We start from the raw sequence: 27,266 nt of genomic DNA, 5'->3' as shown, positions 1-27,266 counted from the left end.
CATCACTGCCTTAATTTTAGATTATGAGATTAATGTGACCAAAGACAGATCCAGAATACAATTAAGTAATAATGCAAAATAGTTTGTTAATGCTGCTGTGTTATTTCGTTTCCTTCTTATCTGCCAAGCAAACGCGATGTTGTTTCTTGAACCCTTGCCAAATCAAATACAGCCTTATCTACAACAGGATGCGTTTTGGCCTTTGCTAACTTGTTTTTTTTTGTCCATAAACTGCATTTATTAGTACCCACAACACAAACTACTAATCTTGCATCATCAATTCGGAAAATAATACATATTTTTGTAATCTTTATTGAGAAGTGATTTTTTGTTCGTTCTTTTTTTCCGTTCTTTTTCCTTTTTGTTAAATTCCAGACTGACCTTAATCTAACCCAACTTATCACATCCTGCAGTTGACTTTCAAACCGGCTCAATTGACCCTCCAAACGGGTCAGTTGACCAGAAAATCGGGTTAACCTGTGATGACAACTAAAACCTGCAAACCAGGTCACATTGAGCTGCAAAAAGCGGGTGGTGTTTCAACACCCCCCCCCTTTTTTTCATGGACCCGGATTTAAACTATATTTTGACCGGATTTGGGATGCTGTATAATGGTGTACGCATGCAAACTCTAGCAAGGTTAAAGTGAGTTTATAGTGACTACGTGACCTCAAGAATTTCAAATCCATTGTTGTTGTTTTTTTCTTATGGAAAACTCTGTCCTCCATAATTGCTCGTCTACGGGAATTTAAAACCCATTTTCGGAGTAAACAATAATTGAGGTCTACAACCTTCCTTCCCGTCATTTCGTTCATGGCGGTCACTAATTAGTATGATGACCTACAAAATATTAGCGGAACAGCCTTCCGGGGTGTTTAATTCATGGACCGTGTTTAACCGCCTTTTATACCCGGGTGGTTTCAATCCTAGCGACCCTGGCGGTGTCCTTCCTGCTCACACGGTCTCTCTTGTAACACTTCGGCTTCTTCTCTCCGTGTGGGCTATTCATTGTGGAACATAGAAAGAAGAAAAAAAACGGGCCCAAATGAAGAAAGCAAAAACTTGTTACTTTATCTTTTCGCAACATATTCTGTATTGTTTTGCCAAAGTGTCTTTGAACATGTTTGTTATGGATACTGGGTTTGTATATTGTGTTGATATATTGATTGAGGCGGGCCTCACATTCATCAACAAACCTCGTTATAATTTATACTTTAAGATACACCCAGTTAAAGACAAGTAGAACACACTGGTTGAAACGTCAAGACTCCTTTAAGCATTTATTGTTGCGGAGTATATAGTCAAAAATATTGTGAACAATCCATATTTCCATGGACACTCTGATGCTTTAGGGTTAAAAAAAAATGCAATAGTTTCAAATGCAGGTCGCGTTCAAAACTGAGACATCCTGTTTGGGATTTCTAATTTCACTCTAAACTGAAACAACTGTGTGGTGTAGAATGGTCCAGGTCTGGTTTTATCCTCGATGAATGAACCTTTTCCTGGAATCACCCACTCGTATCGAACAAACAGTTACGTAAATGCATCAACCATTGTCAATATTCAATAAACTAACCATCCGATCAATACCCTTAGTCTGGTTGCGCCCCCCATCATTTTGCTGTGGCGTGTGGGATGTAAATTCACACTGGATTATACAATAGTATTGCAAAGCAACAAGGCACTTGTTTACTCGTCTGAAATACTCAAAAAAAGGTTCAAGATCTAAATGTCATGTTATTTACGTTTCGTTTGACCAGTCTTAAACTGAGTTTCACTTCATACATGTATGATTTCATATACATGTAGCACAAATTGTAAGCGGTTTGCAACTGGACACAGATAATATCTTGTATAGAAATCAATCCCTTTTATTTATTGTTTCAACAAGTGATCACTTACAACATAATTTTCAATTTCAAATTAACATGAACAAAGGTCCATCATGAAAGGAACAATATTCTTTACCTTAAACAATGGGGGTAATCCCGGGTTACGATCAAACAAATTATTACTTAAATTAACTTACAAAATTTGAACAATAAAAAAAAACTTCCCCTTATAAATAATGTTTGTGTATTTCAATAATATGAGAAATAGAAACAAAACACCCGGGACAGAGTTTCCCCTTTGAAGCTGCACAAACGCATATTCTTAATGAAATATAAAGTAGTGAAGGATTTAAAGTTTGTGTTGGGCAAAATAGTTAATAGCAGCAAATCCGCTTTGCATCATTCATTCTTAAAGAAACTCAATGTATATGACACCACCACAATCCTCATCACCATTCACCACGTGTAGTCACTCACCATTCACCACATGCAGTCACTCACCAATCACCACGTATTCCCACAGATGTCACAACAAAGCGCTTATGATTCATCTATTGTCATTTAAATCATTTCAACAACTATTCATCGGATGATTCCAAATCTTAAAAATATCAGGCCGTAAAAAGGGGCTTTTCTTACTCAAAATTGTTCTATATTTACTGATAGAAACGAGCATTGCATTGTTTCCTACAGTATCAAATTTCTATCCATTTCACTTGAATGTATTTCCAAGGAAACGCAATTCTACACTTCGTTGAAGCAATTTAATCATTTCAACAAACGCTTATGCAAAACGTGGGTCTAATACCTTAAAATCCCGTGAAATAAAATGTACCAGTTTCACAATGTTTCAGATCGCATATCAATATTTAAAATACCTCATCACTACTGTTTTTAAGTAGAATAACAATACATGGTTTTAACCGTGACTAATTCTAAACGGACAATCTAAATTGAGTCTCATCAGAGGTTAGGGTCGGTATCGAACGATATCAAGTCTTATATGGTGGTCAAGTTATGGTGCCCACATAATGTAAATTCCATTCTGGCGCATATTTTAATAATAATATCACTGGGCAGGATGACTCAACACAAACACAGTACATCCATTTACGAACAAAGAGGTTAAAGGTCGTTTTGTATGACTAATAATGTCCAGCTGTTTGTGTGAGCATTGTGAGAGAGTACGGCCAGTGTATTTCAATTCAATTCAATATACGTTTATTTCATACTCTTGTTGAGAACAAAAAAACAATTGTGAGAATTAGACAGTACATAGAAATTTAACAAATCTAAAGTGTATTAAATTATACAGAAAAACAATATAAACTAAAAGCAAATAATAAATTAATAACTAGGAATTAACTATGTACAACACTATGGGTATACACGTAGTATTATTGCTACACTAGATTTATATTGGAAATTGAGTAATATGATTAGAATTTTACTGGAATGACGTACGTAAGGGGTTATGAACGTTTAGGGCGCCATGCTCAAAGCGAACAAATGTTTACAGACATTAGAAAGTTGGTCATTTATCGGCATGCAAATTATTGTGCTGTTTAAAAAAAGGAATTGAGCCTGTTGACAACATTGATAACGACCGATTAGGTTCTGGTTAAATGTGAATAAAAATGTTTGAGAGAAGTGTTGGTGGCTCATCAAGGAGTAAGGCATACAGTTGTGACACAGACTAGATATCTTGCTTTCGTATTTTAATGCAATTCGAACTGTAAATAAACATACAGAAAAAGAGATCCTTAATACATGTGATCCTTAATCAAAGTTGAACTTGTCAGAAAGAAAGTGGTTCTTAAAACTCTCCTTAAACCTTCATAATAATCCAGGAAATACTTGGGAAACATATCAAACTGTCCTTTTCTCTCAGTAATGTCCATCATTAATAAACAATCCCTAATTTCTCACATCTGGTCTGAAACTAGCAAAAGCTGGGAAACTTCTTACACGTTAATGTACCCAATCTGCATGTAAACAAGTTGCATGTCCCTTTAATTTCAACATGAATACTAGTAAATTATGTCTGCTCTAATAAGGGCTTACATCATCAAAATCACAACTGAAAAGGGGGGTACTCACTTCTTTGGCAAGACTCTAGTAAACCTGGTGTCCATAATCTCTGAAGTAAAAACTGATAACTGCTGGTTTTGACTATAAACTTTTCGGCTAAGAACTGCTACAGTAAAACATGGTGAAACATGGCTGAAACAACCACATGTAAACACTAAACATCTACAGCCACAAGAGGGCGCTAGTCACAATCTCAAAGGTCACTGGCTCAGTGAAACATCCTCGCCCCGATGAGCGACTAGTCCTCATCATAACCTTCTGCCGGGTAGATCACTGCTATTTTTGTGATAGGCCTCTGGTACTCTCCGCTCTCAGTCTTCACCTTCACGTTCCTCACCTTGCCATCCGATCCCGGAAAGACCTCGAGAACCCTGCCGACACACCACTTGCCCCGGACTGGATTGGTATCTGACACAGTTACCACATCACCGACTCGTACGTTACGCCTTTCAGCTCTCCATTTCTTGCGTGGTACCAGGCAGGGTAGAACATCTCGGCTCCAGCGCTTCCAGAAAGAGTCGATAATCCTCTGAACAAACTCCACACGGTGCCTAGGATTTTTGGTCTCCTGGAATGGCCCCTGAGGAACATCAGTCGAGGCTCTTCCAAGTAGTATATCGTTCGGACTCAGGTAGGAACCATCATCTGGGTCATTTGGGATCCTTCCAATCGGGCGTTGGTTTACGAGGTTCGCAACTTCTAATAAAACTGTGTAAAGTTCAAACGGAGTCAGCACCTGAGCCCCAACAGCCCTTTTCAGCGCAGTCTTGCAGCTCTTGACTAATGCCTCTGCACACCCATTTTGATGTGGTGCTCTTGGTGTGATGAACTTCCATTCCATGCCTTTCTCTGCACCGAACTGTTTCAGCTCTTCAATGTTCCAACCTTGAATCATTCTTTGAAGTTCCCGTTGTGCTCCGACCAGTTGGGTTCCGTTGTCACTAATCATTTGAGCTGGATAACCTCTAATAGAGAAGAATCTGCGGAGCACTTGAATGTATTCCATAGTGGAACAGTCCACCGCTAGCTCTAGGTGCACTGCTCTGGTGTTCAGGCAAGTGAAGATCACTCCATAGTGTTTGGCTGTTTTGTTACGTCCAATCTTCACTTGGTAGGGTCCAAAGTAGTCGCATGACGTGAAGTAGAATGGTGGTGTGTATGGCGCTAGGCGTTGCTTCGGTAAATCAGCCATGACCTGTGTCTCCAGTTTATGCTCTGCCTCTCTGCAAACCACACAGCGGTATTTGATCGTCTTGGCTAGGTTGTGTGCCTTCAGGATCCAGTATCTTTGCCTTGTTTTCGCAACAGTGGTAGCAACACCAGTGTGGCCCTGTTGGTGAATACTACGCACAATCAGAATTGAAATGTAATGATCATGGGGCAGCAGTGCTGGGTGCTTTGTATGGTAAAACATCGTAGACTCGTGCAGTCGGCCTCCAACCCTTAAGATTCCTGCATCATCTGTGAAGGGACTCAATGACTTGAACTCTCCGTTGGCCATGCGTTTGTGTAGATTTTTCTGTGCTTTGATAATCCAGTAGTTGGCAGCATCTGTCAGCTCTTGGGGTGAGAGCGGACCCTGTTTAGACTCCTTGTTTACACAAGACTGCATCTTGGCTCGTATGTTCTGGACAAATCGACGAACGTAGGCTGTGACTCTGATTAGCTTTCTCCAGCTAGAATACTTCTTGCAGTCAATGGCTTCCTGAGTTTCGGTGGTGATGAATACAGCTTGGGTCTTGTGTCGTTCCTTATCTACCTCCATCTGGTTCACCCTCTCTGCATCTTTTGGCCAACTTTCTTCTGGGAAGCGCAGGAATTCTGGACCATTTTTCCAGCGCTGGGTCAATTGTTTCACAGGTACTCCACGAGAGACGTCATCTGCTACATTCAGCTCTCCTGGAACATGTCTCCACTGTGAGGGATCTGTTTGGCTCTGAATCTCGCTTACTCGGTTGGATACAAATGGTTTGAATCCTCTGGCTTGGCTTCGAATCCAAGATAGGGCAATCATACTGTCAGTCATAAACACTGCTTCCTCTACTGGTAGGCGCAGTTCTTCCATGATGGCCTGGTACAGCCTTGTACCCATAACTGCTGCCTGCAATTCCAATCGTGGGATGGTGAGCCTCTTCAAGGGTGCTACTCTAGACTTGGCTGCAATGAATCGGACATCATAGGTGCCATCATTTATCTGCCATCGGATGTAGGCACAGGCTCCAAAAGCTTCCTCTGAAGCATCGCAGAAGATACACAGCAAGGGCACCCCAACAGCATTCGACGGAGTAAGACATCTTTCAAAACTTATCTCGTTCAACTCTTTCATCTCTTTGAATAGTTGAATCCAGCTGTCATGATCTGCCTTGGGTATTTCTTGGTCCCAGTCCAGACCCTGTTGCCATAGATGTTGCATTCCAATCTTGGTACGAATGAGAAAGGCTGCAGCGAATCCAATCGGGTCAAAGATTTGTGCAATCTGGCTCAGAATTTGACGCTTTGTTAACTTTCTCTGCATCAGTTCTCGATCATCGGTGGACAAATTCTTGTCCAAGTCCAAGTTGACCTTGTAGTGGAATTCGTCAGTTTTGCGGTTCCATACTGTCCCCAGCACTTTCTCATCAGTTGTGGTGTCCAGAAACTTCATTCTCTCATCTTCCTTTTCACTGGTATAGTTTTCTTCCAGAGCTTCATTAGATAACCAGCCTTTTACTCGGAATCCCCCTTCAGCTAACACCTCATCTATCTCACTTGTCAGTTTCTTGGCCTCGTTCACAGTATGGACGGAGTCGCATATGTCGTCCATGTAGGTGTTTTCCTTTAAGACTCGTGCTGCATCTGGAAATTGTTTCTCTGCAGCCTCAGCTGTTTTCTTCAGGGCGATCTGCGCCATGGCTGGAGCTGGCTTATCCCCGAACGTCAGAACTGTCTTGACGTAAATATCAGGTGTACGGTCAGTATTTAGGTCTCTCCACAAGAAGCGATGAACATGCTGATCACGTTCTGGAATCAGAATTTGGTGGTACATCTTTGAGATGTCTGCAATGACTGCTACTTCATTTTCACGGAACTTCATGATGACTCCAAATAAATTGTTAAGAAGGTCAGGCCCCTTGTACCAGTAGTCGTTTAGACATTGCCCGTGGTAGGTTGCTGAAGAATTGAAGACAATTCGGAGAGGTGTGCTTTTACTTTCTGGCCTCAAAACTCCATGATGAGAGATGTAGTGTACGGGACCTTTGTATGACTTCAGTTCAGCTTCAGACAGCTTCCGGGCAAACTTCTTTTCCACCATTTCCTTCATCTGGGCATCATAGGCTTCTGCATGACTTGTGTTTTTTGCAAGTCGGCGTTCTGTTGAATAGAGCCTCTTCTCTATCTGGATCTTGTTATCTGGTAGCTGTTTTGGATCCCTTTTCCAAGGGTAAGGGACGGTCCATCGGTTTCCATTTCGAATACAGGATTCTTCTATTATTTTGGCTTCCTTTAGTTCTGCTGGGCTGAGCTTTTCTGGTTCACATGTGCAGGACTTCACGGCTACTCCCATAGCTTCAGTTTTCCAGAAATCTGTCATGTCTACTGGTGTTGAGTACTTTACATGGAGAACTCGGCTTGTCTTATTCTGGTCCCCAGGGCCGGTTCCAAAAATCACCCAACCAAGTGGTGATTGGCGGGCTATCAGATTCTGGGCTTCATGGGTTTCACCAGCATGTATGCTTGCATGATCAATGCCAATGAGTAGGTCTACTGGGCCGCTACCTCGATGGAGATTGCTTGGATGAAGTTTGAACAGTTTGGCCATCTCTGATAGGTCAACTTCAGCAACATCGTCGCTTATGCAGGGGATACCAATGGCAGTAACAGTGTAAGTTGGACCTTTGTACTTCGGACGAAGACGGACCTCATAGACTTTTGTTTGAAGCTCTTCTTCTTCTCCTCCCACTTTGGTGATGGTAGTAATTACATCCTTTCCCTTGAGCTTCAAGTTTTCGGCGAGGGACTTTCTGATCAATGTAATCTGTGCCCCGGAGTCAAGAAGGATATTTGCTGGTTGAGTAATCTGGGTTCCCATGATCTGCACTTGTAGGACTGGCAGTAATATTTCTGCTCGGGTTGTACTTACTGCAACACTGACTGAACCGGTGGCTTGCTGGGGAGTAAAATGCAGTAATTGATGGTGATAGTGTTTACACTGGAGTCCGTTTATCATCTCTGTGCACTGTCGTCTTCTCGAACAGGTCGACACATTGTGGCCTTTTCCTGCCTTTTTGAGGCAGCTGAAGCAGACATGGTTCTCTTTAACCATCTTAAATCGGTTGGCTGAGCTCATCCCCTTGAACTTGTCACAGTGGTCTGTCCAGTGGCTGGAAGTGTGACAAACCCAGCACTTGTCACGGAAAGGCATTGAAGTCGGGTCTTTCTGCTGAATGTGATTGATGCTTGATCGGGGACTTTGACTCACACATCGTACTGGTGCCGTTGCTCTCATCCTTGATTTCATTTCCGATGACATCCAGTCCAGCAGTCCTTGTAGCGTCGCTAATTCTTTATCCCTTTCCAAGTGTCTGGACCACACCTTACGGTCGTCAGAGTTCATTTTCTGTTCAATGACTGCTAGCATATGATTATTATCCATGTCGTTTCGTCGCCCCACCTCCTTCAATGTGTTGTAACTCCTTCTCACAAGATGAACTAGCTCACAGAATCTGGCATCTTCCCCGTCTCGGAGTGGCTTGAACTTCATGATATCTTGGGTGACGGTGTCAGTAATAAATCGTGGATCACCATATATTGTGTCGAGGTACTCCCACGCTGCATCGTAATCGGACCCAATTCCCTTAATCAGCTCCAACGGCTTTCCTTGTAGGCATGTACGCAGCAGTGTGATGGCATCCCTCTTACCATACCTCTTATCAACCATATGCTTGAAGTCATCTTTAAAGATGGCGTATTCTCTGACATCCCCTGTGTACTTAGGCATCTTTGGCTTTTCCATTTTAAACCCACAGAATTTGTCGACATCATGGATTGCTGTATTCGCTTTCGTCTGCTCTTCCTTCTGATCACTTGCTCCATTTATGCTGATATGGCTATCGGATTCTGTTATCTGCTTGGCACTGGAAGTTGTACTGGATTGCTCTGCACTGGATATTTGCTCGGCACTTGAACTGGACTGGTCATTACTGGAACTCGTTTTCTCTGTACTGGCACTGGCTTCTTCATTCGGGTTTGACTCTTTCTCTGTAGGTGTTGGAGTTACATGTAGATGATCTTTTGCCTCACACTGTAAAGCTATGAACATTTGCTGGCATTCTTCTAACCACTCCTCTTCGGTAGTAAATTCATCGTCATCTGATATCTGCTCGGTATAAGCCTCATGCTTTTGAACTAGGCTGTCATACACCAGTTCAAACTTTTCAAGCTGACTTGAAACTTCATCGGTAGCCCTATTGCCTTCGATCATCAAACGTAGGGCTTTTCCCTGTCTTGTGAGTGCCGCCTTGGCATTCCTTCTTTTGACTTTTAACTCTTTAACTGTTGAGTCGGTCATTCTGATACGGTGCAGTACTCCCTTCTGATCCCGGGTTAGCAGAACAGAATTCGAATGTTGTGGCTCATCAAGGAGTAAGGCATACAGTTGTGACACAGACTAGATATCTTGCTTTCGTATTTTAATGCAATTCGAACTGTAAATAAACATACAGAAAAAGAGATCCTTAATACATGTGATCCTTAATCAAAGTTGAACTTGTCAGAAAGAAAGTGGTTCTTAAAACTCTCCTTAAACCTTCATAATAATCCAGGAAATACTTGGGAAACATATCAAACTGTCCTTTTCTCTCAGTAATGTCCATCATTAATAAACAATCCCTAATTTCTCACATCTGGTCTGAAACTAGCAAAAGCTGGGAAACTTCTTACACGTTAATGTACCCAATCTGCATGTAAACAAGTTGCATGTCCCTTTAATTTCAACATGAATACTAGTAAATTATGTCTGCTCTAATAAGGGCTTACATCATCAAAATCACAACTGAAAAGGGGGGTACTCACTTCTTTGGCAAGACTCTAGTAAACCTGGTGTCCATAATCTCTGAAGTAAAAACTGATAACTGCTGGTTTTGACTATAAACTTTTCGGCTAAGAACTGCTACAGTAAAACATGGTGAAACATGGCTGAAACAACCACATGTAAACACTAAACATCTACAGCCACAAGAGGGCGCTAGTCACAATCTCAAAGGTCACTGGCTCAGTGAAACAGTTGGTTTTGAGAGGATCCCGATTGTGACTAGTTTCTGTATTATTTCTACAGTAATTTACTGTCGCTGAAACCTTGAAGGGGAAACCACACTTTCAATCAAATACATAAAAGCTGACGACGGCACAAATATTTATTTGACGTCTTCACTTGTTGTTTAGGTCGGGATACCATACATAAGAAAACATATCGAATTCAGTTGGCATGCAACAAGACATTGGTGCATCACGCTGACGTTGGTAAACTTCCAATTGGGGAGTGATTCGTAATAAATATTATTTTATATATTTTATACGATTGTTCACAATGACGCATAATACCAGTTAAACCGCTTTATTATAGTTCAGCCTGGCCCGGAATAGGGTCGGCCCCATTGGACCCGGAATCCAGGTTAATCCTGACCCGGAATCCAGTCTGACCCGGAATCCAGTTTAACCCCGAGTATCCAGGTCAATTCGTGGCCCTGTGAGATTTTAGAGTTGATTTGCAAGTTGATAAAGACTAACATAACAGAGCAAGAAAACGCTGGTTGACCTCAAATATTCCCATCACTAAATTAATGTCAATCGTAAAGCTTTGTCTGGGTGGGTTCTTGCTTATTGATTGATCAACATCTCGTGATCTGAAAGTAATCGCGATCCCGTGACATAAGTGTACGGATGCTGGTAGACTTATAATTTATAATAAACACTAGTCAATTTTATTAGTCACATACCTATTGCAGTAGGAAAGTTCACCTTGCTAATAATGGATATTATTTCAATTCATTCACAGTCAATGGACTGATACCGCCCAAAACGTTCCGACTCGGTGAATCACGCCGGATCATGAGAGATCAACAAAAACGAGGCCTACGTTGTTTTCATTTCAAGGTTCGGAAATAGAACATGTTTTAAATGGATGCAAACTACAAGTACACACCCGTCAATTCATTTCAACTTGAGGTGCTTTTTCTGTTCAAGAATTAAAAGAAACCAACATTGCAAAGTTCTTTGGCCACATCGTGTAATCCGTTTGACGTCACGTATTAACAAAAGTGTCACAGAGCCTGGGTTTCCTGAAGGCACAATTTGTATGAAGATTGTGCTGTCAGATTGTTATCCTTTTGATATTAAGAAGGGGGCACATACTCGGCTGTTACTCTTATATTTGAATTAATTAGGAAATTATAACAAAATGTGACTAGTGTGTGTATCGGCTGCTGACGGCGAAATGACGTGGACTTTACAAGGTAACTCTTAAGTAAACAGAGGTATTGATCGATGCATCTTAGAGAAAGAAATTAGTAAACACGTGCAAGATTTTAAAATATTGCACAATTTATTTCAAAGAATACCCAATTGGATTGTATTTACTGTACAGGGAATTGATAAATGTTGCCATATTATTTCGTCTTCAGATGTGCTCTCAAATAGTCCTCGTGCCTGGCGGCAAAATCACTACCAATATGATTTGAAGGTGGGCGTTTGTGGAGCGCAACAAAATACATTGCATCCTATTGTATTCAATGTGATCAACGGAGTCAGTAGTGACGCATTTATCTCGTCTACGTCACCACATGACCGGTCATATTTTGGTCGTGTCACTTTCCCGCGCTTCCACTTCTCAACTCTTGATGATCGTCTGCTAATAGCTTAGTCACCCAAGAGGTTCTCTATGTTACCATGGTGATAATGCTTTTGTGTAGCATCTTCTTCACCCGTGTCTTCGGTGTCTGTAACGCGTTGTATATTTAAAGAGCTTTGCTGACGTCATTTCTGGCCGGATGTGAAGTTTGTTTTGAGCTGAAATTTGATGTTCAAACGATATATTTTTTTAATTATTATTATTAAGAAGAGCAATTGTCAAATAACGGATCCGGATGGAGCAGAGCTGGTGGTATAATCGAGAGATTGCTCTAAGGAAAGCATCATATATTATTATTGAGTGATATTTATTGTTCTGTAATTGAACCTAGGCGTTGCCAATCATATAGGATGTCAGTCTCTTCCATGATGTTCTTACCATAGGATGTTCTCTGGTTCAGGTCTTCCCAGTGATCTTAGCTATAAATCATCCCTCCATCTTTGGTCTACCTCTTGATCTTTTCTCTACTCTAGTAGGTTGTTATTATGTTTTCAATAGAGCTCCTTATGCGAAAAGACCGCACAAAGTGTAGTCCCGATATAGTCGGTGTTTTGCCTTTTTCGAAACGTGATAAGAAAAAGGTGTGTCAAACGCCTTGGTAAGCTACATTGATATAGACTACTGTAGGGGGCTGTGACGTCAACATGGTTCAAACAAAACCATGCAGGAAATATTCTGCACAAACTTGAAAGAAAATATCAAATCTGACATTTCATGTAGATTGCACTGTTTGTAAACATTGTGACGTCAGTAGGATAACGAAACGTCACGCTTTGCGTAATCGTCTACAATTGAGTCTGTTGTCGCTGCAAATGTAAGCCTCGAACCGTCATGAGCGCATAAAATGCAAATCGAATTCACAAAATGGACAGACTAGACCCACCTCACTAATAACAAAATGCATTGTGTTTTTTAATGGTTTTTGTGAATCCGGGGACCGGAAATACTCAACGGAAATGGAATGACAGCGTTATGACCGGAAACCAACTTAATGGCTGCCATAGGCGGTTATCTCTACCACAGTCATAATTATACAATCGGATTACATAGATGATTGGTTTAGGGAACTCAAAATTATATCGCTTCATAACAAAAAGGATTCTGTTCGTTAGTTGTACGTATATAGGAATAATACTGAAACTTGATTAGGGATTTGGTATATATGGTTTGAAAGCTTGTCCACTTTCAGCGTCCGTTGGTTTATCAATTTCTCATACCTCATTTGTTGTTACTAGTCTTTGTTGATCTTTGGATGTTTTCATATCTGTGTATGATATTACGTTTTGTGGTGGAGATTTGGGCACTTGCTCGGTTCGTCCTTTTGTTGATTGGCTGTAATAGTGGATTGTTTGTCTATTCATTCGAATGCATTTAGTTGTTTGACCGTGTACGTCCCTTTCTCTTATGCTATGCGCTTTGTGGAATACCATCAATATTATTGTTATTCAAATTTTACTAATAACAGCTCATCATTGATAAATTTTGTTCGTGCACTTAAAGCTACTGTTATTCCAAAATCTATCAAAAGCTAGGATTTTCGGTTAAAATCGGCCTGACATCGGACTAGAATCTTGAAGTCTTTGCAAGCTCGCCAGGTCTCAATTTCACTAGAACTGCTTTTAAAAGCACAACAGAAGCACGTCATTACCAGATTAGGACTACCAACCAAAATACCATGGCACTCCGTGTCCTGCGTCCCAAGAAGGTATTGTTTATACAAGTTTGTAATGTGGTTGCAATTACGTTTTCTCGTTCTTTACATTATTATCCGCAATTATCGTTGTTTACTTGTAATTATTGGTTACTTGTAATTATTGTTTACTTGTTCGTAAAAGACTTGGTAATGACTATACACGTTTTGTATTAATGTAGTTTTCCTGTTCCAAGTCATAATATTTGGTTTCCCAACAATGTTTATTTTTCACCTTATCTGATGTTTTCAATCATTACTATTGCATGAGGATAATATTGCGATTCAAGTCGGCATATCGGCATCAATATGTAAATTAACTTTGAGTGTATAATATATAAACAAAATTGTTTTAAAAATGTAAATTTGAAATGAAAACATTGATCGTGGGTGTACCTACTTCCCTTCATTACTCCAAAAATAAAATGTGGCTTTACTTCCTGCGACAAACAGTGGCTTAACGAGTTCCTGTACGACGTCAGCAATGGTTGTTGTTTTCTCTGATATTATTTTCTGATTCATGGCTATTCATTTTGTTCACCTCGAAGGCGTTGGGAACTTCAGTGCAATGAACGTATCACTAGATTTAGTCTGATTTGCAGCCTTTGTAAACAGAGTGACCGCTTAACGTCGTCTGTTTTTAGCGTTTTAACAGCGTTTAGAAGATTAACTCACAGTCAGTTATGATACCTGCCATTCAACTATAGGGATAGCTTTGTCCTCCCAGTCTGATTACATGAGAACAAAACTTCTTTATTGCTATGATTGGTGTCTATTGGTCCCAAAACATCGGTTAGCTGACTTGTGACCAAGTCGCGTTCCCTGTATCAAAAAAACAATAAACAGCCGTCTTCATTTAAACAAGAAAATGGCACCAGACTCCTTTCATATCTAAGCCTCATTTTCATTTGTCTTGAAAGGCCAACAAGATGTCTGCACCATGATATGGTTGTAATTCTTAAACCCCGTAGATTAGATAAACCGACGATGAGCGTTCCTGTTTCATCATTGTCTATTTTTGTCCTTCGCGGCGAGACAGAAGATTTCTCTCGTAAGATCTAAAACCCTGGACTCATGACTTGCAAATTTTAATTATTGTAAAGTCCTTGATGGTTCTACTCGTTACTTAAACCAAGCAGGGGTCTTTTTGTATGGACATCTTCAGTCCGGAATGTTTGCCAGTGACTTGGAAAGAGCATAAAGAAAGGGAAGTTAGGTGCTATAGAATACGTCATAAGACCGTGAGTCTTGTTTCGGTTGTGTAAATATAGAACACAGAGACTGTTTAAGATTCAAACATGATTATGGAACCAACTTTAGAGATGGGTGGAAATTAACAAACAATGGTAAACAAATAATATGGCAAAATTAGTCTTCTGTACCTACAGTAACAAAGTCTCATTGTTGTCCCTTCAGGGTATATTGAATATCTTTCTAAAAACAATGCAGGCAGCGATAATTTTAGTTTCGCGGAAAGATCCATATTTATTCCTCAGCTATTTTGTTTTGTTCTTGTTGTCCCAATTGAAATCAACTGGAGCCAAGACGAGGCTTGCGAAATAGTCTGATACCTTCTCGGTATTGCAGAAATCAGCACTCGTTATTATTATTGAACACAGGGTACATGTTCCGATATTGACAACTTGATAGAGATCTATGAGACATTCTTGCATCATACAGAAGTTGCAATATTATGGCATTCTTCTGAGAAAACAAAATCAGGTTAACAGCAGGGGAAGTTCAATGATGGAGACATCTTCGTAACTAAAATATTTCCTTAAATTTGAGGCTGAAGGGGCAAAATTAAAATTAGTATTTAGTTATTAATTCTGAGAGGAGACGAGAAATAGGATACAACAAAGGTTGTATCGACAGATAATAATTAATTGGAATGATAAGCGTGTACAATGAGTCACGCCGTGACTCACACTGTTCTGCCTTTTCGTATTGTGCTTTATGTTTTTATCAACAAGTCTATTTATAATAATTATTTCATCTTTGATGTTGGTGTGATACACGTGGTTTGGTGGTGGTAGCGGGGCATTATTCACGCTTTGTGGTTGTTAATTAAACCTTTCTTGTACACAGATTTGCATAAAACATGGTTTATTATAAATATTTAGCAGTACAGACCTTATGGTGTAAAATTGTATTCTTTGGATGATCTTTGCGACAACACCCATGGTGTCAATTTAACACCCCAGTTTGTTGCACTAAGTCGTGTCACTGTGTAAGGAAGTATTTATAAATATATATACAAAGGCCAACTAATTTCCTGTGAATAAACTGTTCTCAATGTTTTTGTATTTTGTTTGTACCATTCACTCCCCCGCACAGGATATACGACAACACGCCCATTTCAGAGAACCACTCATTTTCAGAAACGGAAATTAGAAAAACGAAACTATAGGCCGTTGTAAATGACGTTTAAAAATACCTTAATGGATTTCCAGCCTGTTTTCATTCATGTATGCCTGTGCTGAGTAGAGGGTAAGAATTTGGGATTAAATTAGGATCGAGTTTGACTCAGCTTTAACTTTAGACCCCTTACGTCTCTTGTTTTGTTTACGTCATGTGTTTTGTTCTCGATGCGGTAACTACTCTATTATCTTGTAAACTGTAAAGACAAGGAAGAGTTTTTTCTTCCTTTCTCTATGGTTTAGTGAGTTCCTTTGTTATGATGATGTGGTTCTTTCTTCAAAGGGGTGTGCTTTATTACTGCAGTGCACCGTTCTTTGTGTTAATGTGATGGCTTGAAAACGTCATGCATTATTAACGTTCTTTGTTTTGATATGAGGGTCCATAGCCTTGAACTAGACTTAATTTACTCTCCTGTGGGTCGTAATGAAAGCAATGGTCTGGAATGGAACCAAAGACTGAACGCATCCTATAATTGGGGGAATTGGGGGGTATTCCACGATGACTCACGATGTTGCCTTAGGAAACCACTTAACGTTGATAGAATGTCCCAGCAGATGCTTGATTCGTCATCGTCGACAGCTATAAAGAGACCTCAGTCTGGACACTTATGCTCTCCTCTGACGCACTTTCTTGCCCTTTTTGAGCTACGGCTTTGGCTTCGTCTGGAATTTGGAAAACGTACGCTTTCCGTGCAGGCTGCAATTGGCTTGGCCTTTATGAGCCTATAAACCTGACCGTTCTTTCGAAGGCCCTCGTGTTTTATTATTTGTTATTTGAAAAGAAGCCATGTTTATTTTTGGCACAGTGTGATGCGCATTGCATTTGGTTTGGCATATTAGAAGGGAACAGGTTTTGTTTACGAAATCTGCCCTTGACGCTGAGATGCCTTTGGTTGCATTATATTTTGTCCAAGTCTTGCCTTAGACATTATCAATTTTTGCAATCATGGCTTAATTTGCATAATGGAATCAGAATCTATTACCGAAGTTTCCCATACCGCAATTTCCTACAAAGTTGCTTTTATTTGTGGGACAGTTTACCTACTAATACCAATCGTCATCGACTCGACTTCCTAAGTTGGCGGAAACACTATAGCTAAATATAGACCATTGCATTACGAAGCATTTCCCTGAATTCGAACACAAATAACTACACGGATATTTTGAATCTCTTAATTCTTATCATCATTTAGGCCCCACTTAGAATTGACTAACAGTGTCCATTTTCAAAGGTTCACAACAGCTTTTAATAAAACGGTATAGTAGAAAAAATCATGGATACGTGGGTTTGACACACACAGAACTTTCCACACGCCCCCTCCAAAAGCCCATAATGTCATAATTATAATGCCTCGCATTTTTAAGCACAGTGCGAAATCCCTAATTGTGTTGAACAATAGCCTTCACGCACTTACTGACAGAAAAAGGACAAAAACGAGGGCTGGTTAAATTAGGGTCCTTGTTTATTTCTCTATGGTTATTGAGTGTTAAATCTAAATTCCCTATACGCCCTGGGCCTGACGCGCGACCCTCAGACTCTAACCAAGTACCCCGCCGTTCCATATGTTACGTTTCTACGAGAAAACGTTATGATGGCCTTGGTTTAAAAGCTACGGTCACGTGCGTTACGATGTGTTGTCAAAATGAAACGCACGTGTCATGGGAAACGTGGCCGTGCAAACAGGCAGTTGACGATGACACACAGCTCCAAGCAACAACATAAATATATCCCACTCCCCTTCAAACTATAATTACCCGAGATCATTGTTTAAAATCTTAGGATTCTGGCTCTGTACTTTGGTTAATTTTGTTTTATGACAGATGTGACGCATGCATGCTATTTTAACACGATGGACTCTGGTGGTGGACAAGTTAAAGTTTTGTCATGGAACAAAGAACCTGCGGGTTTCGTGATTCACATTTAGGTCAGATTGTTGTGGTGTCGCGGTTGTTCAGTTTAAATAATTAATACCATGATTTATGACCATTATTGGAATCATGTACTTTCATTTCTTTCCTTATAATGACACTTGATGAGTCTCACAACACTGACGAGTTTTTCGATGACAGAATAACTTGTCAAACCTCAGTCTGGTAGCATTGGTTTCAGTGGTTTCAGACAGTAGGAAAGCAAATGTCTGCACCCTGATAAAAATGTTCGTTTGAACTGACAATGATAGTTGTAACGATTAGACAATACATGTAGTAGAAAAATTACTTGACGGGTGTTACTATGCATAAAACAAGGGTATGGAACTTGTCTGTATAGATCCATAAACCCCAATTGGCAAAGAGTTTAGATATGCCATAAATTAAACTACAGCAGCAAGCCGACTGAAATTCCTGACGAGTTTTTCCGTCACTTCGAAGTGAATGTATTTCCCGTTCCTCGCAGTTCATCCAGAGTTCATGAGTTTGGTTTCTCTCAGCTCACGATCGACAGGCCTTGGGTGGCCGGGCCGCAAAAAAGAAAGACATGTCTTTGGCATGAGACATATTTGAGGTTTGTGTTCCAGCCATTTTTTTCTCTCTCTAATGTGACCCCGATAGGGTCACACATCCGCGCCCTCAGGGGTCAGACTATGCCAACAATGTAACCCCTAAGCGTTGGGTCTGAGCTAGGTCAATTTGAGGTCACGTCAGTCTCGCTAGACTCATAGACTTGTACAAGTCCGTGTGTGATGCAATATTTATTGAACAGTACGTGTATAGAGCTTCCCTTGTCGCTTGGAAGGAGAATTTTTCTTTGTTGTCGACAGACTTTATTATGACAAGGCCATTTTACGTATCGTCCTATGATTTGGTTCGGTTATTTTTCACAATACACCTAATGTCTGGGGTTTTTACTTGGTATTCTAAAAATTGCAGAAGTTTAAAGAATGTTTTTTTCCCAGGGCTTTTATTATTACTTGTCTCTAAGTTCTGTAATAGGATTTTAACATGGAGGTAAGCAAACCCATGTCTACTATGTGTATTGTTTTAGCTCCCTACATTGAGTGCCTCAGGGTTTGATCTTTGGTCCTTTTATAGGTGCAGAAGCGGCCTGTTGAGCTCTTTGTCTCATCGTCTCATCACGGCTAATGCACTTCACTCGCAGAGCTTGCACAAGTCATTAACGAGCAGATTGCCATAATTACATCAACACGCAATCAGCTATTCATATGAAATGTCAAAGCCACCAAACAAACTGGCCCAATAAAACGGCAATCTGCCCAAAGGCCTCTTAGTACCCAGCTAACTTCTGTCACCCATTGAGCCCATTGTGCACGTTCCAACCTGCAGACCCGTTTTTTTTAGAGGGCGGGTACTTTATGCTGGTTCTTGACCGATTATTGAAATCTCACAAAACGCGTGACAGTCGTGGGAACTTTTTGGAACGCGAGAGAACAAATTGTGTTTTTGTTAAGTCCTGACCCAAGTGGTGGACTATATTAATATAGCAGCAGCTCAAATAGCCCCTATGTCCATTTACAAAATGCAGAATCAAACACCCATGATGTGATTTTAGTTTAAAAGTCATGTGTTTATCCAGAAAATTGTGTGTGTGTGTTCACAATCGCTACCTTGTGGAGACCGAGGACCAGTAAAGTAGTTTTACACCATAATGTTATGGTTTTGACCTGATCATCTGTTTTTAGTCTGTAAGTTTAGCCGTTAAAAAATGCCATCCTCCCCGGTAGATTGACCACGTTTTACATTTTCGTTTTGTGTTTTTTATTGACTCTCCTCTTAAAAAGCAACAAATATTGCACCATTACGAGCGCCCCCCCCCCACACCGACATAAGGCTTTATATCATTAATCATAGGTCCCAAAACAATGGTACCGACCGTCGCCCCGCCTAAACCAACTCTGCACATTATGACCAAAGTAAATCGGCCATCGTGAATGAAATATTAGGATAATCTCTTCTTTTTTTCCGTCAGGATTTTAACCCGCATGTTAACTCAGCATCAGGCTATTGTAGGTGTGGGAACAACCTTACAGTAAAACGACTGTACTCTATAGGGTGCCTTGAGGCGCTCCCTCTCTCTCGTGTAACAAAGTCACCTAGGTCAAATGGTCACAGTCTAGTGCCACTTTTAAATACCAGTTGAATTTAATACTAATATTAATCATAAAGAATGTGACCTTGTACAGTGGCTTTGATGCCTGCCACTCATTGAGTCAATGAAAACTTTGACTAAAGGTCATGGTGTTTGTGATGAGGGTTGGTTGGTCTATAGAGCAAGGACTGCTCTATGACTGGTCGTGACCGCTATTGGGGTTGTGGGTGAAGGGTACAAGGCTCACTACTTGCATTTTAATATTTTCCCACCCATAAGCAGAAAAAGACTTGTATGAGTCGCCCGCACGTTACAAGAATATTAAATTACGCACTTTAAAGAAATTGACGTGAAAATTTACCAAGCGTTCATAGAAACTGTTCATTATACGCGAGAGAGACTAGTCTGTTGCCAGAATTGTTTGGAGCTGGAGTTTATTCAAGACCTCCCCACCGCCCTAGCTTTATACATCTTGCGGACAATTTGCTTTTCTCCAAATTGGTCAAACTGAGGCTTGGAAGAAAGTTAGTCTGTCCCCTCCAGCGTCATGGTGATATAACTGTCAATGTCACCTTGTATACAGGGTACCTGACAACACCTCAAACCCATCTTTGCTCACTCCACCCCCATCCGATACAGCCCGAGTAAATGTCCACATCGCACCGAAGTTTGGTTTGCTCTATGATTTCTCAGATTCTCCTCTCTCTAAACCAGACTCGGACTTAAGATATCGGACTTCTGCATTCGGACTTGTTTGTGACTTAGACTCGACAATTTGAAAGACACACATATAAAAAACATTCACAACTTACAATGTGTTTTTATAAATCCACCATCAGTTGACACATTATAGGCCGGCGATATTAAAGACACTACTAATTTTAACGGAATGGATAATGTCACATAAACACTGACTTCCCGCAATATTTGACCGGGCTAGCAACCCTGACTTTAAGCTTATTAGTCAATAACATTTTAATCAGGAAAATACCCTTATGGAAAATCCATTTAGACTTTTGTCGGCGGATGTCTTCAGAAGAACAGATTTGTTATTTTCAGTCAATGTGAGAGTCAACAGCCGTTACCGGTCGGTTTGACAGTTGCTTGGTGGCGCTCTTTTATTTTTAAGGTCTTTTAAATAGTTTCTTCGATTGAACAAAACTAAAAAGAGGAAACCTTCTTATGAACAGCAATTGCGAAAAGGTTATAGGAGGTTATTCTTGTGATTTGACAACAAACCCATACATGTTTTTTGAGAATTACTCTCAGTTAAAACATAAATGCATGTTGAAATGGAAAGTTGCCTACCACAGATGAGATAACAATGATTCTCGTCATTCTAAAAAAGTTTAGCATGCATTTCGTTAGGTCCTAGTGTTTGACAGTATGATCGTACTGATAAGGCAGAAGTGGACCAGACTATTTGTCTCGACACCTCGATTTCACTATCGTGTTTTTTAATGGGAAAACAATAGTTTCTTGATTCTATGCGTAATTTTAAATAAGGGTCATCCGTTTTTCTGCGATCTACACTCTGTTCTTCGAAACGAAACAAGATCAATTCCCCGTTTGTTCGAAACTTATCGAAACGAAACAAGATCATTTCCCCGTTTGTTCGAAACTTATCGAAACGAAACAAGATCAATTCCCCATTTGTTCTAAATAACAAGTGTCACTGTCTGTCGAGTTCATTCTTAACCGTTTTGTAGTTGGAGGTATCCATAAATAATCGTCTCCGTGGACTCGAAAACAGACCGGGTGACCGCGGTGCGTTTACCCCAAAATGTTATCTGTGAGGGGGGAGCAACATCATGCACCCCTCCCCTCCAGTTGCGGCCATCCTCTCCTATACACCAGGAAACTCTGTCGTCATGATCCCCATGCCAAGGTTAATGGGGATCAGTAGCAGGAAGTTTACCCTCTTGGTCACGTTCCCTGCAGGGGGTTGTTAAAGGCCAACAAAGTAGGACGGGTCACCCTTTTTTTTTTTTTAAGTTCCCGGTCTATTTTTTAAATTTGGCGCCCTTGCCCGATCGAGGACAAGACTATGTCCGAATTAAGTAGATTCAGTCATATCCGCATTAAACCCTTATTCCCGATTGGGCCTAATTAGCATGCAGGACCTCAGTCAGTCACCGTTTATCTCATTGACTTCTTTGTTTTTTGAATTGCATAAATTAAAATAGAGAGATCAGACTTCGTTAACCTTTAGCCTCAGTTTAGCTTATGGAAACAACAAATGCCTATACTACAAACCTTTGCCATCACTGTCAGTGACTTGCTCCCAAGGAAATGGTATCCGAACTTCGCCAAAAGATCAATCGTACATTATTACAGCACATCCTCCTAAAATCTCTCGGTCACAGTTTTGACAACCGGTGGATTTTGCCCCTTATTTACTTAATAATAATAATAATAATAATAATAATAATAATAATAATAATAATAATAATAATAATAATAATAATAATAATAATAATAATAATAATAATAATAATAATAATAATAATAATAATAAGACTTGTAATGCGCACATATCCACCCTGCTGGGTGTTCAAGGCGCAGTAAAACCAAAAACAAAACAAAAAAACAAAACACAACACAAAGAAAAACAGAAACAACAAAATTAGTCATTGAAAACCTGTGACATAAGATAAGTTTTGGGAAGAGACTTGAATTTTGCGGTACAAACACAAGATCGAAGATTAAGTGGTAGAGAGTTCCAGATGCGTGGCGCGGCTGAAGAAAAACACCTGTCACCCCATGAGTGTCGAGACAGTGGGTTCAATGAGGAGAAGCATGGAACTTGATCGAAGATTCCTTGATGGATTCCTTGATGAAGTGCTTAGTTAAAAACAACCTTTATTGACGCGTAGGTTATGTGGTTCTCTTCTTTCTAATGGAAATGCATGAAGTGATAGCAACTGCAGGGACTATAGTTTGACTATGGTTTTGTGCTGTTCAGGAAAGGTACCAGTGGTATAATGTGACAATACTGTGGCCGTTTCTTGACGCAAATCCTGCTTTAAAATAATCCAAATAAAGAAACCGAAAATGTAACTCTATCCAATTCGAGAATCGACTGATTCTTATGCAGGTTTCTTTCATTTTCGATTAACTTGTTAAAAAATATTTAAAAAAATTAGTGTAATTTATGACGTTTTCATTTCATTAGTAAACTTTGCGTCTTTATGTTTTTTCGAAAACTCAGTGGATCGAAAAGGATTGGTATTCTTTTGGTGATGATAAAGGGGAAATATTCTTTAATCCTAAGTTTATTTTTGACTTGAGATTACAGTCACATCATGGTGTGCAGTAAGATTTGCAACTCACGTTTCACGTCAATTTTATGGACTCATTGACCACTTCCTATTTTCCAGAGAATTGTTTTTAAGGGGAATATTTTACGCCTCAACCAACAATACCGAGCAATTTACTGTCGCCCAGCCAACTAGAATTCCTAGAGAAGGCCTTATGTGGAACACCGCCTGCATTCAAGCGTCTTATTCGCATGAGTTGATGTGAGGTTGTGGGGAGCGCATGCTGGCTATTGATTTAATGAACAACTCGAGGCGACTCTTCCGAGAAAAATAATATAGGTGGCAAAATGCATCATCAATAATTCCCTGAACTAGACAATGTCCTCGGTAACCTTTCCGTATTTCTGTTCTAGGAATTTATTATCACGTCTCACGATCGAAGTTTACGAATTTAGAAAACAAATATCCACTACTTTATGACGTACACTTTTCATAAAATGGTGTGATGATAGCACAACGATTGAAAATATAAACGAGCACAGCAATGCACACAATATCTTGCATCTTGAAGTAGGCTAAAGATGGTCGTGGTGGGAAACCCTCCTTTGAATCGGGTTTTCCCGAAGAGTTTCTGTGAAACGAGTAAAATAATCGCATCTTTGGCCGCAGCACACCAACGCTCAGAAATCTAAGAAACGATTCATGAATGAATCTGCTCTCAGATTCAAACGTTTTTTAGGTGACAAATTATCCTCACCATAGGGGCCTACTACTACTTCAGGGGGAATAGTGTTCTCTTACTATATCAACAGCTGCTTATAATTTATACACCATAGAAAAGGGTCTGTGGTCCTTCCTCATATTTATACCAAGTAACGGTGTTCACCAATCTATGACACAATAACTTACCTAAAGAAGAGGATCTTATCAGAGCCCCAGAGCCCAGTTTCATAAAGCCTGATGTATGCACACAAACTCGCTAAACACAGAACGGGTGTCTTAGCATACAACCAGGCTACCAACCCAAATTACATTAAGTTTGCATTGTTGTAGCTGGTGCTCGACTCGTTTTTTGCTTAGTAAAGAAATTGTTCAAGCACTATTTTTTCCTATTAACATGTAATAGGCCAGGTGATGTACCAATCACACCCCACCCCTTCAACCCTTGGGATCGAGGTCAGTCAGTTTCACCCTCGTATCTGCAATGAGTCCCTGAATGGATTAGCCCTTTATCCCCTGTACCTTCAGACGTCTCCACACCTTAAAACTCCTTTAATTAGGACCCAAGCCTAGTTTTAGCAGTGAATATGTCTTCTATTCAACATAAATTAATGACAACTTGTAACAATAGTTGAATATTGCGAGGTTGAATTGATGTTTCGTTTTGGAGTTTTCTTCTGTAACTTTGTTGTTGTCAGTGACCAGAGATCATAAAGATGTTGCCATTTGTATAGGAGCAGTCCCATGCCCTCCTGGGTGCACTAGAGTCTATTGCTCTATTTGTACACCCCTCAGTCGGTCTATACCCCTCATCCCTCATCCCTCAGCTCTATAGTAGGCCTATCATCTCTCATCAGGAAATCAGTTAAGTCCAAGGGTCACGACCGACCAGATGCCACGAATTAGAATAAATTATAACATCCAGCGAATCAGACATGACGTCATATTCCATTTTTAGATAATGATGCCACTCTATTTGACCCGGACCCCCCCCCCCCCCCAAGCAGTGAGTCATGACAACCTCTTTGCTTGACCTACTGATTGTAAGTGAAGATAACATAATTGGGACATAATCATTTCACAACATCTTTTATTGAGGTAATTAAAACCATACTCGCTTCTTAGTCAGTAAATGTTCCCCTTTTCTTGCTGTTTTTGTTCCATGGAAAACTGGAAAATATGTCCCGGCGGGAATTCTCCCCTTTTGACACGTCTGTGTTCTATAAGATGAACCACTTCCCCATGGTGGATGACTCCACAAGCCCTAAAAAGAGTTTCACAAAACATTTAGCTTGTTTTACCCTAGATTTTAGCAGTTGATGTCGTCAAAGTGAAGGTCTTACAAATAAAGATGTAGAACACTTATAAATTCTACTTTTTTGCAGTGGACAAAAGTTACACTTATCCCCCAGGAATTTTAATGAAGATTCTTTATAACACTAGCAGAAAGGGGATGGTACAGCATTGATTTTCGGAAATGTACATTCTTTTCATTGGTCTACAATGCTGTATTAACAGGTGTCCTAACTTCCTCGTTGTAAATATAGCATGTTGTATTTGCGATCTTATTATTTAACCTTTTACTTCATGGACAGGTACTTTAACTCAGAAAGCTGCTTCAACCCGCGAAATTACAACTGTTTTTTACAGACGGTCTGTCTGATACTTTCCGTGGATGATTAAGTTCTGCCTCCGTGTTACCCAAACTTTGTCTGGTAATTCTGATCACCATTCCCCACGGGGTGGTAAATGTCACCCATTGCCACCCCTACCCACTCGTTGACATGCCCCAAATAGGGGACAGAGGAAGGACTTAACTGTCGAACACAAGGAAATCGTCGATTTAGAAGCTCTGTTGAGATGCCCTTGCTTGTTATTAGGAAACAAGCCAAGTATTTATAATTTCATTATCTACAAGTCCCTGTAGTTCAGGTCTTTAATTACTTTGTCTGTGCTGCTTTGGATTCTCATTGCAGATGGCATCGAGTCTTGATTGATGTGGATGGACCGAACTTTCATAAAACTGCTTAGCGCAGTAAAAATGTGCTGAGCAGAACAGGTAACCAGCCAGGCTGCCCTATCGTATACCTGTGAATAGTACCCGGGCATTTCAAACTTGTGCAATAATATTATTGTTCACAACATCATTATATTCACGTTGCAGAGTTTTGAACATCTGCTAAAATAGTCAGATATTCGTAAGACAAAGAAATCTTGCTTAGTAAGAACAGGTTTACCAGCCACATTTAGGTAATTGGTTATTGTGAAGTTTGTCCTTCAATCAAAAATAGTGCTAAGCATTCGAAGCGTGTTTCAACAGGTATTTATTATATCTCTGAAAACTAGATTAATTTGAAAAAACGAATGTCTCCTTTTCGTTCCCTGTGGGCCTAATCTTCAAAAGATAACATCTGATAAATCGTGTTTTTTTGTAACCGATAACCACAAGTTAAATGCTTATGAGTTCACAGATTTCGCCAGCCATCTATCACAATCAGTAATTAAAAATTCCACATTAAATGCAAGAGGATGTTTATTATTTCGATTATAAATAAAACCACATGATAATAATATATGAGTAGATCTCCTGAGTCATTCCACCGAAAGATTACCGCATGATCCTATCACATCCAAAATTCATGAATTTAAGGGGAAATAAATGAAACACAAAAACAACTCCTTATTTGGGCTCAGAGATCTCTCTATCAGACAAAAATAAATCGAGCGAAACGGATGAGATTCAGCCAAAGCTAAACGTTGTAATTTGATCCTGCATTACCGGGGAGGAAATGTCCCACAACGCGGAAAGTGAAAATTCAGGTGTATTTTTGTTGTAGCATAAACTTAAAACTAGAAAGTGAAAGTCTGCCAGCGATGATTTAGTAAGTTAGAATAAATCATGTGACGTTATATTGTGTAACTTTGATGTACTGTTTTCGATTTGAAGGAAACTCCTATAGTAGTGGTGGTAGACAAGGCTGGTGTAAGATAAACAATTGTCGTAAGCAGTAAGCGAAGTTATTTGTGTTTCGAGAAAACTAAACGTGGAAAGTAAAGTCCCATTTGTAGGCCTAAGCCCACACGGGGTAGGCCTACACTAATTATCGTAAACGTTTGTTATATTATGATTATACATAGCCCAGTCAGACAGAAGTTGATATAAAGTTCAACCATGGTTCAATAGCATAATACTCCACTCACGGTCGGGGGGGGGGGGGCGGGGAATTCCCGCCGAATCACCCACACCTTACCAAACCTAATCGCAGTACACAAGTCCAATATAGTTTAGTATAACATCTCAGTGGATATCATAAAAGAACAGG

At 40.0% G+C, this 27,266-nt stretch overlaps 1 protein-coding gene across 1 annotated transcript; it reads right to left on the bottom strand.

The window, feature by feature from the left end:
• Window positions 1-4,161: 4,161 nt before the first annotated feature.
• Window positions 4,162-9,471, bottom strand: LOC117303376. The gene has a single exon (XM_033787550.1). It carries the CDS (start codon window positions 9,469-9,471, stop codon window positions 4,162-4,164), a length of 5,310 nt encoding a protein of 1,769 aa, XP_033643441.1.
• Between the last annotated feature and the right edge of the window lie 17,795 nt (window positions 9,472-27,266).

The sequence above is a fragment of the Asterias rubens genome, chromosome 19 (genome assembly GCF_902459465.1).
Source record: "Asterias rubens chromosome 19, eAstRub1.3, whole genome shotgun sequence".
NCBI lineage: Eukaryota > Metazoa > Echinodermata > Asteroidea > Forcipulatida > Asteriidae > Asterias > Asterias rubens.
Note: the sequence above shows the minus strand (reverse complement) of the source record. Positions and strands in the feature narration are given on the sequence as shown.

Coding starts and splice junctions, on each gene's coding strand:
- LOC117303376 (XM_033787550.1), bottom strand. CDS start 9,471: ATGACCGACTCAACAGTTAAAGAGTTAAAAGTCAAAAGAAGGAATGCC.